At 38.7% G+C, this 13924-nt stretch overlaps 1 protein-coding gene across 2 annotated transcripts in view; it reads right to left on the bottom strand.

Annotated features, from left to right (window-relative positions):
* Window positions 1–3463: 3463 nt before the first annotated feature.
* Window positions 3464–13924, bottom strand: part of SMARCA5 (SWI/SNF related, matrix associated, actin dependent regulator of chromatin, subfamily a, member 5) — a 43210-nt gene continuing 32749 nt past the window's right edge. For both annotated transcript variants that reach the window (XM_063458466.1, XM_063458468.1), the window contains 8 exons: window positions 13275–13385; window positions 11293–11406; window positions 11079–11201; window positions 8585–8717; window positions 5886–6004; window positions 5584–5796; window positions 4517–4627; window positions 3464–3678 (listed from right to left, as the gene is read on the bottom strand). In XM_063458466.1, the coding sequence (XP_063314536.1) occupies window positions 3613–3678; window positions 4517–4627; window positions 5584–5796; window positions 5886–6004; window positions 8585–8717; window positions 11079–11201; window positions 11293–11406; window positions 13275–13385 (990 nt within the window). In that variant the 3' untranslated portion in view covers window positions 3464–3612. The remainder of the gene's footprint in view (window positions 3679–4516; window positions 4628–5583; window positions 5797–5885; window positions 6005–8584; window positions 8718–11078; window positions 11202–11292; window positions 11407–13274; window positions 13386–13924) is intronic.

The raw sequence follows: 13924 nt of genomic DNA, 5'->3' as shown, positions 1-13924 counted from the left end.
TGGGGAGGGGGTGGGTGAAGTCTATGGGGAGGGGGTGGGTGAAGTCTATGGGGAGGGGGTGGGTGAAGACTATGGGAGAGAGGAGAAGACTATGGGAGGGGGGGGGGGACACACTATGGGACAGGGGAGAAAAAAAATATTCTGTACAAACTGTCCCATAGTAAGAAACACTATGGGACAGTTTGTTCAGAATATTTTTTTTCTGGGTTTCTTCCTCTAAAAACTAGGTGCGTCTTATGGTGAGGTGCGTCTTATGGAGCGAAAAATACGGTATATACAGCCTCCTCTTAATTAGTGGTATTAAATTACACCAACCATGTAATTAACAAGCTTAATCAGATGTTGTTTAGCAGATGGTAATAGGCAACCTCCATATAAATTAGTTAAACATATATGTAAATGTAATGGAGATTGTTCAATTGCAAAATGTCACACTTATCCAACTGTATCATCTGACAACAATGTTTAAAAGTATTGACGTGATAACGTTTGACTTAAAGTAGGGGCATTATTACCCAGAGGGAGGGAACTAAATGAACGGATTCCAACCAGTTATGCTTAGAATAAAACGACAATCGACATTCCCCCTTCTTAGCAGGTAACAGTTATATAGCTATCAGTTCCTTGTATACTTACATCCCATAATTACCAGAATAGTACATTAGAATGGACAATGTTGTTAAATATTCAACACAACCTAGCCGGATGGAACCGTAAATGCACGATACATCATTGAGGACGGAAAAATGGAAAGGAACTTGGCATAACAGGTGTGACGGGTGTATGTTTAACGTTAGTAATTTTCCCTTGAAAATGTTGTGCTGAAAGTGTAGTAGTATTGATGGAGGGAAAATGGTGAAGGAATGAAAGGTGTTACAGGATGTTTATTGCGAGATAGTGAGTTGATTATAACGTATGACGAGTAGTCGAGTGAAAAACTGATTGTTTTCCTGGCACTGGAGTTTCTCTTTAAGCCCTTCTGAGCATGACACAAAAAAAAAGGTCTGGTGTTTTATCCGTTCAAAGAAAGACCCAACAATCCTAAACGTTTGTCTTAAAATGTAGATTATGATCTAACAAACTGTCCTGCCCCAACTAGTTACATAAACAAAGTTCTAAGACCAAGGCATTTCACCATTAAACACCCTTACAAAAGTTTTACACAAAATGGTAATGGAAGGGAGGTGGAAGTTTTTGTAAAATTCTGACTCTCCCTCATCATAAGTCAGGATTTAAACATATCACAAGGTGCATCAATGGTCATGACAAAAGACAGTAAAACACAATGGCAGTTTATATAAAAATAGTCAGAACTTGACAGAGTGACAATTTTCAATTTGTAAAAATGTTTTATTCACAAGAGAGTATGCAAAAGTAAAAAGAATTTTTAAACAGTGTACATGCTGGGTATATACATAAATGAGAAAAAAAAACAACACATTGTTAAACATATGGGGGTGTCGTATGTTTTTTTAACTTTGTTGCATTGCTAAACAATTACCCATGACTACATCCAAAACACAGGGTTTTAATTTTTTCACCCATCATTGTTCACATTCATAAATGTACTACTTTCATTGCAATCAATATTGGGTTATGCTTACCTAAACAATAACGGTCAATCTCTAGACACCATAGACTGGTTATAGTGCCAGAAGTCCCCTGGGCACTGCCCGACAGTATGAAGTCTTTGAATAGCTTGACAATTACCCGAGTACCCATCTCCATTTCTGCGATATCCAACAGGGATGTTCCCTACCCCAATAGGTATATCAATTTTGTCCATATTTTGACAAAATACATTGGCTAAGAATCTGACACACTCCAAACGAATTCCACCCAAACACTGACAGAATTGATGCTACTAATGCAGAATTAGGAGCTCCCACACTAGTGATATCAGAAGAGGCGGCCAGGTAAGAGTCAAGCCACACACAAAATAAACCCATCATGTCCAATGAGATAGCACCAGGTGACTCCTGGTACCATAAAATACTGTAGTGGTATGGTGCCTGGACTGACTATTTAACAAAGCATATTTACATATTTTGCGGTTTTTATTTATCTCAATAAATACTACTGCTAATTTTGACAATTTGTAACATTCCTGATCTGCGACTCAAACCATGTAGTACAGTAATTACTAGGAGAATATAAAACCAGATTACATTTCTTACTTTGTGTTTCGTAGTTTTTTCACATTGCTTGCATTTTGATTTATGCAAGTGCATCATCAGCTGTCTAACCAATATATTCTTATTCATCAACCAATATTATCAACAAAAATCAGTTAGAAAAACAGTGACTAAGTTCTGTTCATGCTTGGCATCTACAGGACCAACAAAATATAAATAAATCTGAAACTACTTCTATTGTACATCCAAAGGCAACACTTTTTTGCAAGTTACAAAGGAAACCTAGAAATTAAGTACTTCACAAACATTTGAGAACCTTTCAGAATGCAATGTATTGGGAGCAAAAACCAAAACAACTGTGCTACACATTATGAAGTAAAAGGCATACAGTGTTACGGTTAGACTAAATAGAGGCAATAATCTAAATTAATATTGTACAACATGAAGTATTCCTCTTCCAGTCTGCCTTTCTGAAAGCACTTTTTTGTATGGTACATTTGTAATACACGCAACCAGCAGTTAAGTTTTGTTACAATCATTTAAAAGATGATGCAGGTGCAGCCAAAACGTATATATGCCGACACTATTTCAGAGGAAGTAGACTAATAATCTGCTATATTTTGCAGGTTAGATGCTTTGTACGAAGGGTGAAAGATTGGTATTCTACATTAACCTGCTTCCTCTGATCGTATATTTCAGTAAGCATTCAAATCATATATAACACACCGTGGTGACATTTTTTTTTACAAAATCAAATGGGGATTTACTATTTTGGCATTATTTCCCGTAAAACATCCCGTACTTTAATAAGGGATAGGAAGACCACAATATTAACTTGGGAACATGCACAGCAAATCGTATTCTCCTCCCGACCTCGAATTGTGAACAGCCATTTATAAGTGCTTGCATTTTTAATGCACAGTTTAACACGCCATCTAATGTTTGCCAACATCTCTCTCATGACCTAAACAGATAGCACAAAATGAACTCAACTTCTATACACCAAACATCATAAGAAAACTCACATCTCACACCCACTACATAATACACCTACAGAATGAATCAAGTGTTGATGACGTCACAAGATAAGGATGTAATGATATTGGTATTGTGCATGTTTCATATTATAGAATACAAAAATAGCTCTTTACAATTATTTATACAGTCATTTTTAGCTCTATGGCCTGGAAGAAGCAAACAAATTAAGAACACATTAAAACAAAAAGCCTTTATTATCCCAAAATGTTAAATTGTAAAAAAAAAAAAAAAAAAGTCCAGCACAGCTGTTTTATTGTTTTATATATAAAAAAAAAAAACACTATATATATATAAATGGACACTACATTAATGATGCAGTTTACTTAGGTCAGTAAACAAAAGAACCTTAATGACATAACTGATCAGTGTACAGTACATTTTATGAAGACCCGTAAAGTAAAAACTACTTCAGATAGTTGGCGATTTCAAAATGTACACTTTAAAGCTTCAGCTTCTTCCTTCTTGCTCTGCCATCAGGTGCTCCATCCATCTTCCTTTTCTGTGCCTGTAACAAGAAATATTAGCACATTACATTCTTAAAGGTACACTCTACTGTAGTCATCAGAACCACTACTACTTTCCAGCCTAGTCATAACTCAACTAGCGGCCACTCGGATGGCAACTAGAGGTGCTTTCTGGGGCAGCACTGCCATTTAGTGTCTCCACCCTCTTCATGGAGACACAACTTTCCTCAGAGATGCATTGATTCAATGTATCTCTATTAGGAGATACTGATTAGCCAGGGCTGTGTTTGACGTGTGCTGGCTCTGCCACTGATCTGCCTTGACAGTCTCAGACAAGCCTATGTGAAAGCATTGTGATTGGCACAGAGAATCACTTCAGATGATGTCAGCCAAGCAGGCAGGTCAGGAGCAGGGGCAGCAACTGTAGACATGAATACAAGTAAGATTTTGCTATATTTACAAGGGAGGGAAGGGGCAGTGGGACTAGATGTGGTTTTAACACTGTAGGGTCAAGAAATGCATGTTTGTGTTCCTGACCCTATAGTGCTCCTCTAAATGTAAAAATGCATGTTTAATAGTGTGAGATCTTTTAGAAGAAAAGATTACAAAAACATTTTCTGGTTATTAAAAAGTATGCCCTGCACACATTATGAATGTGCATCATAAAACAACCGCAAAATAAAAAGTATGTAAATGAACAGTACAAATCAACAAACATTGTATTCAAGTCTTCAGAGGGAAAAAAAATAAAACCAAAACAAACATTTTTCCAATTCGGAGGGGGGGGGGGGGGGGGGGGGGAGGAGGAAAGGAGACACAAGTTCATGAAAAAGGAGGAAAGGAGACACAAGTTCATGAAAAAAATCTTGTAAGTTTTACCGATGAAGGCTTTGGTCCTCTCTTCTTTTTCTCAGCTTTCTCCTTTTCTTCAAGTTCAAGATTCTCTCTTTCAATTAAAGTGATTAATGTATTACATCTCCTTTGCAGTTCCTAGAAAATCAAACATAAGACACGGTCTCAAACAAACTCACTAAAACGCAGTGCAATGACACTATCCATCACAAACATGTCCACAGATCTAGACAAGTTAGCACTCACATACAACAACAAAACAACTCCAGAAACAATGAGGAAGATTTATCAAAGTAGTCCACTCTAAAATGTGGTCTAGGGCAGGCCTCCCAACCGACCAGATTTCAGTGGGACAGTCCTGATTTTCAAGCCCATGTCTTGCCTTTGGGGGCACCAGGAAACGGAAAAGCATAGTACAATCGTATCATTAGACATAATTGTGCTATGTTCAGCGCAGTGCTCCCTGCATGGTAAGTCCCTATTGATTGGCAGGCAACCTGGCATCCATTCAAACCAGGCTGACCTGTGAATTCAATGGAACGCACTCGCCCCCTTTTTAGGTTGGTCAACCCCCACCCCACCTTGGACAGAGACGTGAATCACACCACTGGTCTTCACCCTTTTACCCCTCCCACAGAAATTCTGCTTTAAAGAAGGATGTATGGTCCTTAGCCCTGGTGAGTAGAAAGTCACCCCTGGAGGATATAGTATGGGTTGAAGTGGCAAGTAACTTGCTTGCAAGCATAGGACTGCAAATTAGTAACATAGGTCTACAATTTTTAAGACTTGGTCTAAGGTACTAATAAATATCTCCTAACTAGTGCTAGATAAGTACCAATTTTGCCACATGTTAAGAAGTTCATAAAATATGATAATTTTTGCGCAAACAGCACCTAGACACAACACCTAGACAAGGTGTCAAGGACATCCCACATATGTATGTAGTTCTAGGAAATCAAACGTCCTTAAGATAATCTTAAAAGGAAAAAGAACCTCCGTCCCAAACAAGAAACAAGAGCTATTTGCACCTAGAGCTGTAAGTTTTTACTGCAAATTAAGACTAGAAAAAGCTATAAACAGTTAAAAATTCCTACCATTGCAGTTCTTGATTTTAAAAACCAATCGAATCTGAATTGGGGAGAGTTCCGTATGCATTGCCTAAGTTCATCGTAGACATTTTCCTTGTCAAAGCCAAGCTTGTGCAGCATACAAATGAGAAAACGATCTTCTTCCTCAGTGTAATTCTTTCCTTTGTTGGTACCATAAGATATCCTTAGCTGGTGGAAAGGTGCCTTATATCGACCAATCTAAAAGAGTATTAGTGGGTGAGTATATAATTGTGTGTGACATTTTCAACATAGCACAACTTAAACTGCAACAATGGAACAATTCTCACCTTTGTGTCTAATGCTTTCTTAATGCTAATCCGCCTTTGTATCCTAGCTTCTCCTCTTTCTATCTGAGCCATAATCTTTTCAATATCTTGGAGTTCGTTGCATCTGTCCCAGAAAACCGCTTTGAAAAGTAAGAAGTGCACATTACTGCAAAAGTTCTGCATAACTAGCAGATACATAACAATTTTGTTTATTGAATGCTTTGCAGAAAAACTTTCAATTATGTAAATTTAGACAATTTCATTTTCACCTATTTGTTCAGCCTTTATAAAATTATTTGTGAATGAAAAGCTTTAGAGCATATGGAAATCAGATGGCCACTAAAGTGTCGCCTATCACAGTGCTGCACAATGTGCAGCACCTACATTCAGCGTCTCCACGCTCTGCATGGAGGCGCTGCATGTTCCTCAGATATGCTTTTAATTGATTTAATGCATCTCTAGGAGGAAATGCTGACGGGCAATTAATGATCAGTTATGGAGGCGGGCCAGCTCTGGCAAGACCGGCACGGTGCTGGTAAAAAGAGTAGTAAAAACATCATACCCATGCGATCGGAGGGGGCTAGTGACCTAAACAGACACACGCTGACAGTCAGACGCACATACTGACAGACAGTCAGACACACAGACAATCAGACACACATTAAGAAACTCACAAAGTACTATTAATACACTCAAATATATTCACACACACACACAAACATTCATACACAAGAACACAGAGACACAGATTTTTTTTTAAATAGATTATTTTTTTAGTCACCCTCCTGTTGACTACCTTTTGGGCTCAGGAGGGTGGCTTCCCTGGTGTCTAGTGGGATTAGGCAGCAGCAAGTGACAGGTTAGTACGGCTGGTTGCAGCTGATGGGAGTAGGCAGCCGTTGTTCCAGACTCCCTCCTTGTCTCAGCAGCTCTCTCTGTGTGCGCTGGAAGAAAGTGAAGGGAACTGTAATAACTTCCTCCCGTCGCTGAGGTCACGCAGGGAAAAGGAGTGGTTGCCAGTGTTCCGTTGGCTTTGCGGCATGGGGGCGGGAGGCGAGCAGGGTCGGGTATGAAGCATGGGGGCGGGAGAGAGGAGGGCGGGGAGCAGAGCAGTGTTTACCTGATATCTGCCAGGTTAGCTTGCAATTCCCCTGCACAGGAATTGAGAGAAGTAGGAGGGAGCGGGCTGGCCAAACAAGACGCCATGACAAAATATTTAGTCGCCATGGCGTCCTGGTGCCTGGGATTTGTAGAGCCCTGACTTAAAATAACCCATCTGTACGAATATAATGTATCACAGGCTGATATTTCCCAAGTAAATAACCCTCATAAGCTTGTCAGTGTGTTAAAAGCCACCCATTGTTCCATCTTCTTCCCAAAATGCAGCCATGAATTCTGACATATGTAAATATATATCTTCAGTGAATTATTTTTTATTTTTTTAAATGTGATGAATATAAGGGAACAACAAATGTGTTAATATAGCAAATTTTGCCATGCAAAAGTTGCTGTAAACTACAGAAGATGGGTTCAGGCAGACTCTGTGGAGTCCAGGCAGAGAATGTTTCACTGCAATATGAAAAATGCAGATACAGAGCAAAGCAGTTGGTAAGGTGGATTAATACACACTGTGACAAAATGGCTTTTGTCACTGGGTTTGCATGTGACAAACTGCCCTGCCCCCCTTTCTCTTGGAGGAGCCGGATTGGTAGCCTGTTACCCTGGGATGCTGGCCCGTTAAGTCATGGGGTCTTAAGGCACTTGGGACAGAGCCCTCTGTCTCTGGATCACATCGTTCGCCTTACTTGCTTGGATTGTACATTTCCCCTGTTACACTCGTATGTGAGTTCGTGCAGTTTAACTTCCATTACAGCTGGACTAATGCTGTTCGTACCGACGAACAATCTGCCGAAGGGCCGACCACCAGGTCGTCGGAGTGTGCTGCTTGTTAGCCACCCAGAAGCTACGGTTAACCGCAGCTTAATTGTCAAATGCCTGGGTGGCCGGCGTTCGTTTGCCGAACACGTGGCGGCGGCCATTTTAAATCGCCGAATACTCAGCGATAGTTTGTCGTCGACGCTCTGGAACTCTTTTCGGGTACATTTGCACGGACAGCTGGTGAACTTAAACTTTACTCGACGTTATTGAGAACTGTGTTTGTGGGATCTGAGCGCTATTCGCCTATAATATGCGCTCAGATCCAAGCTATCTGGGGGTGTGTGGAACATGGGGACTTCGTTCAGCGAAACATGAGTTATTGATTTTAATACAGTTTTGTTAAAAGGTAAAAAGCACATGTTTCTTTCTGCCCGGAGATAGGTTCTCTGCAATCACTTAAGTTAATTATCTCCAGGATAGAGAGGAGGGGTAAGTTAATTATCTCCAGGATAGAGAGGAGGGGTAAGTTAATTATCTCCAGGATAGAGAGGATGGGGTTACACGCCATCAATAAACACATTCATTTTACCCCTTCATGAAGTCTCGACTCATGTTTGGGGAATTAGGAGCTATAATCACTACTTCACTCTTTTCAGCTTGGATTTCGGGAGACGCTACAAGGATCAGCGCTGCACGGATAGCAGGATCCTTTACACACACACACACACACACACACACAATACAACAAATCATGAGAAGTAATGGACTTTGCATATGGAGACTTGACGTTAAAGACCTGCAGTGTTAATGGAGAAGGAACAATGAATAATTAAAACAATTACCAGAGTATTCAATTACTTCCTCTGGTGTCTTTCCTTCGACTTCTCTTGCAATATTTTCAATGTCATCACGACCCCATTTTTCATTAGCCTTGATAAATTGGTTAAAATCCCTTTTATTCCAGTTGGTAAAACCCTGAAGATGAAAATAAATATATATAATAATTTGATACCAAACTGCAAAAGCATGCAACATTAACATTACCCTTCCAATACTTCTAAAAATCAAATGTATTCAATATTCAAGAGATAATGGCTATGGTAAAAGTTAAAAGTAGACTATTAGTAGCACTGTGCATACATGAATACAGGCAGTCTTCACTTACAGGGGCACTAGTAGCATTTATGAGGCTGTGCATTTGGCATCAGCAAGAGAATAAACCCACATTCAAATATGCAATGAATGAATATACATATGTATACATACAAAATACACACAAAAATCAAAATAAATCCACAATCTCATATTCCCAAAATAAAGTGCATGTGATTTGAGAGAGGGAGTCCGTAGCTGCACACACTGAAGTATTTCCATTTATCCTTGCTAAGTCAATCACACAAAATAACTGTTCAACAATCAAATTTTTCAACTGTTGAAATGGGGATGCTTTATGCCTCCTATGCCAAGCTCCATGTAGGCTGGTGAGAGGCTAATGTCTTCACATGGAAACCATATATCAAAGATATACTGGTAACTTGGCTTTGGAAACCCACTAAGCTCCAAAGTTCACAGAAATCTTGAAAGGCAAGGATTTCAATAATCTCAATGATTTCTCTGACATTGGGGGTCCTACTAAATTTTTTTGAATATAACTTGACATCTTTGGAGATTGTGTTATTGCGACAACATTATATCATAAAAATACAGCTGAGATAGTATAGTTTTTATCCACTGTTCCTTAAGAATGGCATGGGGCACGAAGTCCGCTTCTTGTGACTCACAACCCTTTGGATTTTTTATTCCACAGCTTTGTTCTATATTTTTCACTTGTGCATAGATTGTCTTTGCTTTTCCTTCCTATGGACGTTCAGCGGGCTCAATGTGCGTTTTGCATTGAGGATCGCGGAAGGCCCTCTAGAGGCTGTCAGGGAATTGTTTTTCTATCATATACCCTTTGGTTGATCTGACCTTTTGTGTGGTGGTGTGTTGTGGTGTGTGTGTGTGTCACAGTACCAGTCAGATTATGCTTCTTTCCTGTTGCTAGCATCAAATGAGAAATTAGAAGGTGGACTTACCACCATGCACATCATCTGGGGGCTACATAAGACATCGCTTAATGGAGGGTACACACCTTTGAAAAGGGCGCTACAGGCGAAACACCAGGTATTTGTTAGGATCTCATGTCACTACTTTAAGGTAATATTATATGCAGGTGTATTAAGTATTGCCTTGCACACACTAATGTGTGATCACTATGCTGTGATACTGTCTCACCCTTTTTAGAATACTACCACTACTAAGAAGTGCCAGGACTATAGGTTTATCCTTCAATTTGTATTCTGAGATAGAATACCAATAGCCCAAGTTCCAATGTTACATTAGTGCAGCTTGCTACTATACATTGAAATAGAATATTCCCTTCTTGTGCTTTGTAAAGGAGCTGCCTTTTACCAGTATTACAATTCACTTGTTATTTTGGGGTGTTGTGGATATTGGCTTATGAATTTATTTTGACTTTATTTTGGGTGTTTATGTATACAATGGTTTTAAATCATATTATGAATATCAGATTTTCCTAATTTTTTTTTTTTTATCATATTATGAATATCAGATCTTTTTTCAAACTACACCCCCAATTTTCCTTAGTGTTATTACGGGTAACCTCTATGGGAGTTCTGCATGTTCCTCTTGTGGTGACACTCCTGGCAGTGTGCCAATTTTGCCATCTAATACCAGTAGTGTGTTAAAAAAAAAACCTGACAGCCAGCCCACAATTTTCAATATGGGAATGACAGTTGCCATGACACCAGAGTAGAAAAATGAATATAACTTTGCAATGGCAGCATTTTAAGAATAAATGCTGCACATATATGGCCCTTGCATCACAAAGACAAGTCACAAGTTCCTTTACATATTTAAAAAAAAACCTTTTAAAGGAACACTCCAAGCAACATTACCCCTACAGCTTCCCCAATTGTTACCTCTGGTCTACCACCCATGACTCTCCAAATCCACTACCTCAGACACGAAACCCAGCAGTTCAAGTTTTGCCTCATTAACCAGGAGTGACCAGCATATGCTCCCTGCCAAGTGCTAGCCCTCCACTACAGTGCTTAGCTCAAGAAAGCTAAAAAGCTCCTGCGACCCATGTGTAAAAAGTAAAACCTCAAATGGTTTGATTACATACAATAGGGAGGAAGCACACATGGGATGCCTGGCACAATGACAACTACAGTTTACTGTAGTAGTTATTGTGCGTGGAATGTTCCTTTAAGGTATCAGTAATGCTTAAGACCTGTAAGAACCAATAGCAAACTAAAAACAAAACCGTGATACCTGTGTAAGCAGTTTTTCTTTCTCTTCAAGTTCTTCATCATTAAGTTGCTCTGCTTCGTCAATCTTAAGCTGTTCTTCCTTTTGTGCCTGGGCTGCATTAGGCAAGTCAGGATTGCGTGGAACCTAAATAAAAGAGCATTCCCAATTCAAAATTCAAATTAAGAATAGATAACAAAAAACAAAACACATTTTCAACATGGAACACAAATCTTACTTTGTATCCAATTGTTTTTCTGTAATAGAGAATCTCTTTTTCCAACAATTCAAACAAACGTGGGGGGAAGAATTGGAAGTCCTGAACATTTGGCTGTTTTGGAGGTCTAGGAGCCTGAAAGTAAAACCAGGAAATAAACAATATGCATACATCAGAACATAAGAGATATTATTAAAAGTAAAACTGTCAACCACAAAATTAAGAAGTAAAAAGATCAGCTTCAGTCTGGTATAAAATGGAATCCAATGCAAAATAGCAAATTTATATTTTTTACAAGTTACCTGCAACTACAACAAAATCCAAGAAGCCAGATCACAAAACCTGACTGGTAGGGATATTCACTAAAGTGAGAATTAAAAATTAATTTGAAATTTAAAGTCGAAATAGCTGAACTAGAAAAAGTCTCTAGAAGTTTCAAATTCAGCTTCTCCACTTTACCCAATATGGCACTCATACATAAGCATTTCAGTGTGCATATTTGTATGTGCATCAATTCCAGGGTCATACTTGTAGTTTATCGCCATGCCAGTTGGCTTGCATATGGAGACAACAGTTCTAAAATTGACCAAGTGTTTTGCCCGTTGGGCGCAGTTTAAGGTTAGAGATAACAAATCTGTTAAATATTTCCACTAATCTAGATTTGCACAAATGGTGTGCAACAAAATGAAAGCTTATAAATGATTGTATACAAGACGCTTATATCCCCTGCACACATTTTAATTCACTAAAACTTTAGTGATGTGTAAAGTAGCCAATTGTTAGAAGGAGGGGAACCTGCAACAGATTCAATTAAATTGCAAAAGCACCCCTAAAAGGAAACTATGCATACATTTTCAATGTATATAATCAAACAAAAAAATATGCATTTAATAAAAATTGCAGGAATATTTCCCAAGTCATTGTCCAACTAATAGAGAAGTACTGAGGGCAAATCTCCAAGTGTCTAATAGAGATCAGTAGTTTATTGAGGTTTAGACTGTTTAGCCAGTGATTAGCTCTTACTGGATTGCATAAGAAACTTGCTAAACAAGACAGGTGTTGCTATTCAGTAGAGGCAGGCAACTGCTTAAACTCCCCGATAAGTCAGGCAGCAAAATCATTAACAATGTAAAACTCATTCAGCCATAGTCAGCCTCTCCAAGATGTGAAAGAAGATGCAAATGTTTCACAAAAAGAGTATACATCTGAGGCTGGCAGATGAGACTTTTTAAAAAGAAATGCTGGGATAGGGTCTTTGCACAATAGCAACTTGACTAGGTTGTTATGGTGTTTAATGTGACATTTTAAGCAATGCACATTACAGAAATTATAGATTGAATTGCTTTTCAGTTCAGCATTTACTTATCTCCCGTGCAGCGTGAGTGTTACACCCAGTGTATCACCCTCCCATTTGCACCTGCCCTCTTTCTATGCAAATGATGCTGTTAAGAAACATTTTCCCCAAGCAAGGCACACCTCAATATGACAACAAAACACTGGCAGAGTGGAGTGACGTCGCTTCATTCCTATACCTTCTTGGCAAAGATTGAAACACTATACAGAGGAATAAAAACAGCAACTATAGCACATGTGCTGTAATTGCTATGATGGAAAGCAGGAAAACTGGTTATAAGAGGCTTTTTTCATGCACTCTTCTGTAACTCAATTTAGGCTACATAATCTGTTGTTAAAAAGTAATTGACATGTAAAGAAAATCTATAAATTTGCTAGCAGGGCTCCTAGCACTATGTATACTGTTAAGAACAGTTTGTGCCATGAAAGGTACACTTTACCTGCCTGACATGGCTATAATGATTACATGATTAGGTTGCATCTTTCCCTTGAGGGATTAATATGAAGGAAAAATGTTCTGAAAACCATCCAAATATGCAATGGACAGTTTAGGGACCTTTAAAAAACAAAAACAAAAAAAACACACAAACCAACCTGTTTTCAATCAAATAAAACCATAAAATCTACATGACAACATACATTACACCAACCTTTGGTATTTTGGGCTCACTGACACGAAGTGCGTCCCTGAAATATGCATCCACCGCATAGTTGGCTTTTCGTTCTCTCTTTGGTGGCTCAATCCATTCTGTAAATGCCATCTATAATAGAAAAAAAACGCTGTTATAAAATACAAAGCCATTTATTGTTTATAATTACCACCAGAACTGTTAAAGCACCTAATACAGACTTTACATATTAATTTAATTCAACTGTGCACCTACATATCCAAATCACCGTGCTAATCTTAGCCATGTTAGCTTTTAGGCCAAATCTATGAGTCTACCTTTTATTTGAAAAACCTATTCATACATCATGTTTTTAGCAATATTAAAACCTAAAAGTAAAAGGTATTTTGACCTTTGAAGTTTTTGGAAATTAATCGACAGGCCCAACCACTTAAAAAGTAAGCAAGGGATGCAGTACTAAAGATGATCTCAGGTCTCTAAAGAAAATGCAGCACAGGTCTGAACTCTTAAAGGGATTCTGTAGTTTTAGGAATCCATCACACCACCTATGGCAGCAAAATGGTTTAAAAAAAAAAAAAAAACCACAACAACCTTAAATCACTTACCTGATTCCAGGACCAATGTCCGTGTGAAGGGAAGGGGGTGGGGGAAAAGCCAATAAAGGCAGTCTT

This window comes from Pelobates fuscus, chromosome 6 (assembly GCF_036172605.1).
Source record: "Pelobates fuscus isolate aPelFus1 chromosome 6, aPelFus1.pri, whole genome shotgun sequence".
NCBI lineage: Eukaryota > Metazoa > Chordata > Amphibia > Anura > Pelobatidae > Pelobates > Pelobates fuscus.
Note: the sequence above shows the minus strand (reverse complement) of the source record. Positions and strands in the feature narration are given on the sequence as shown.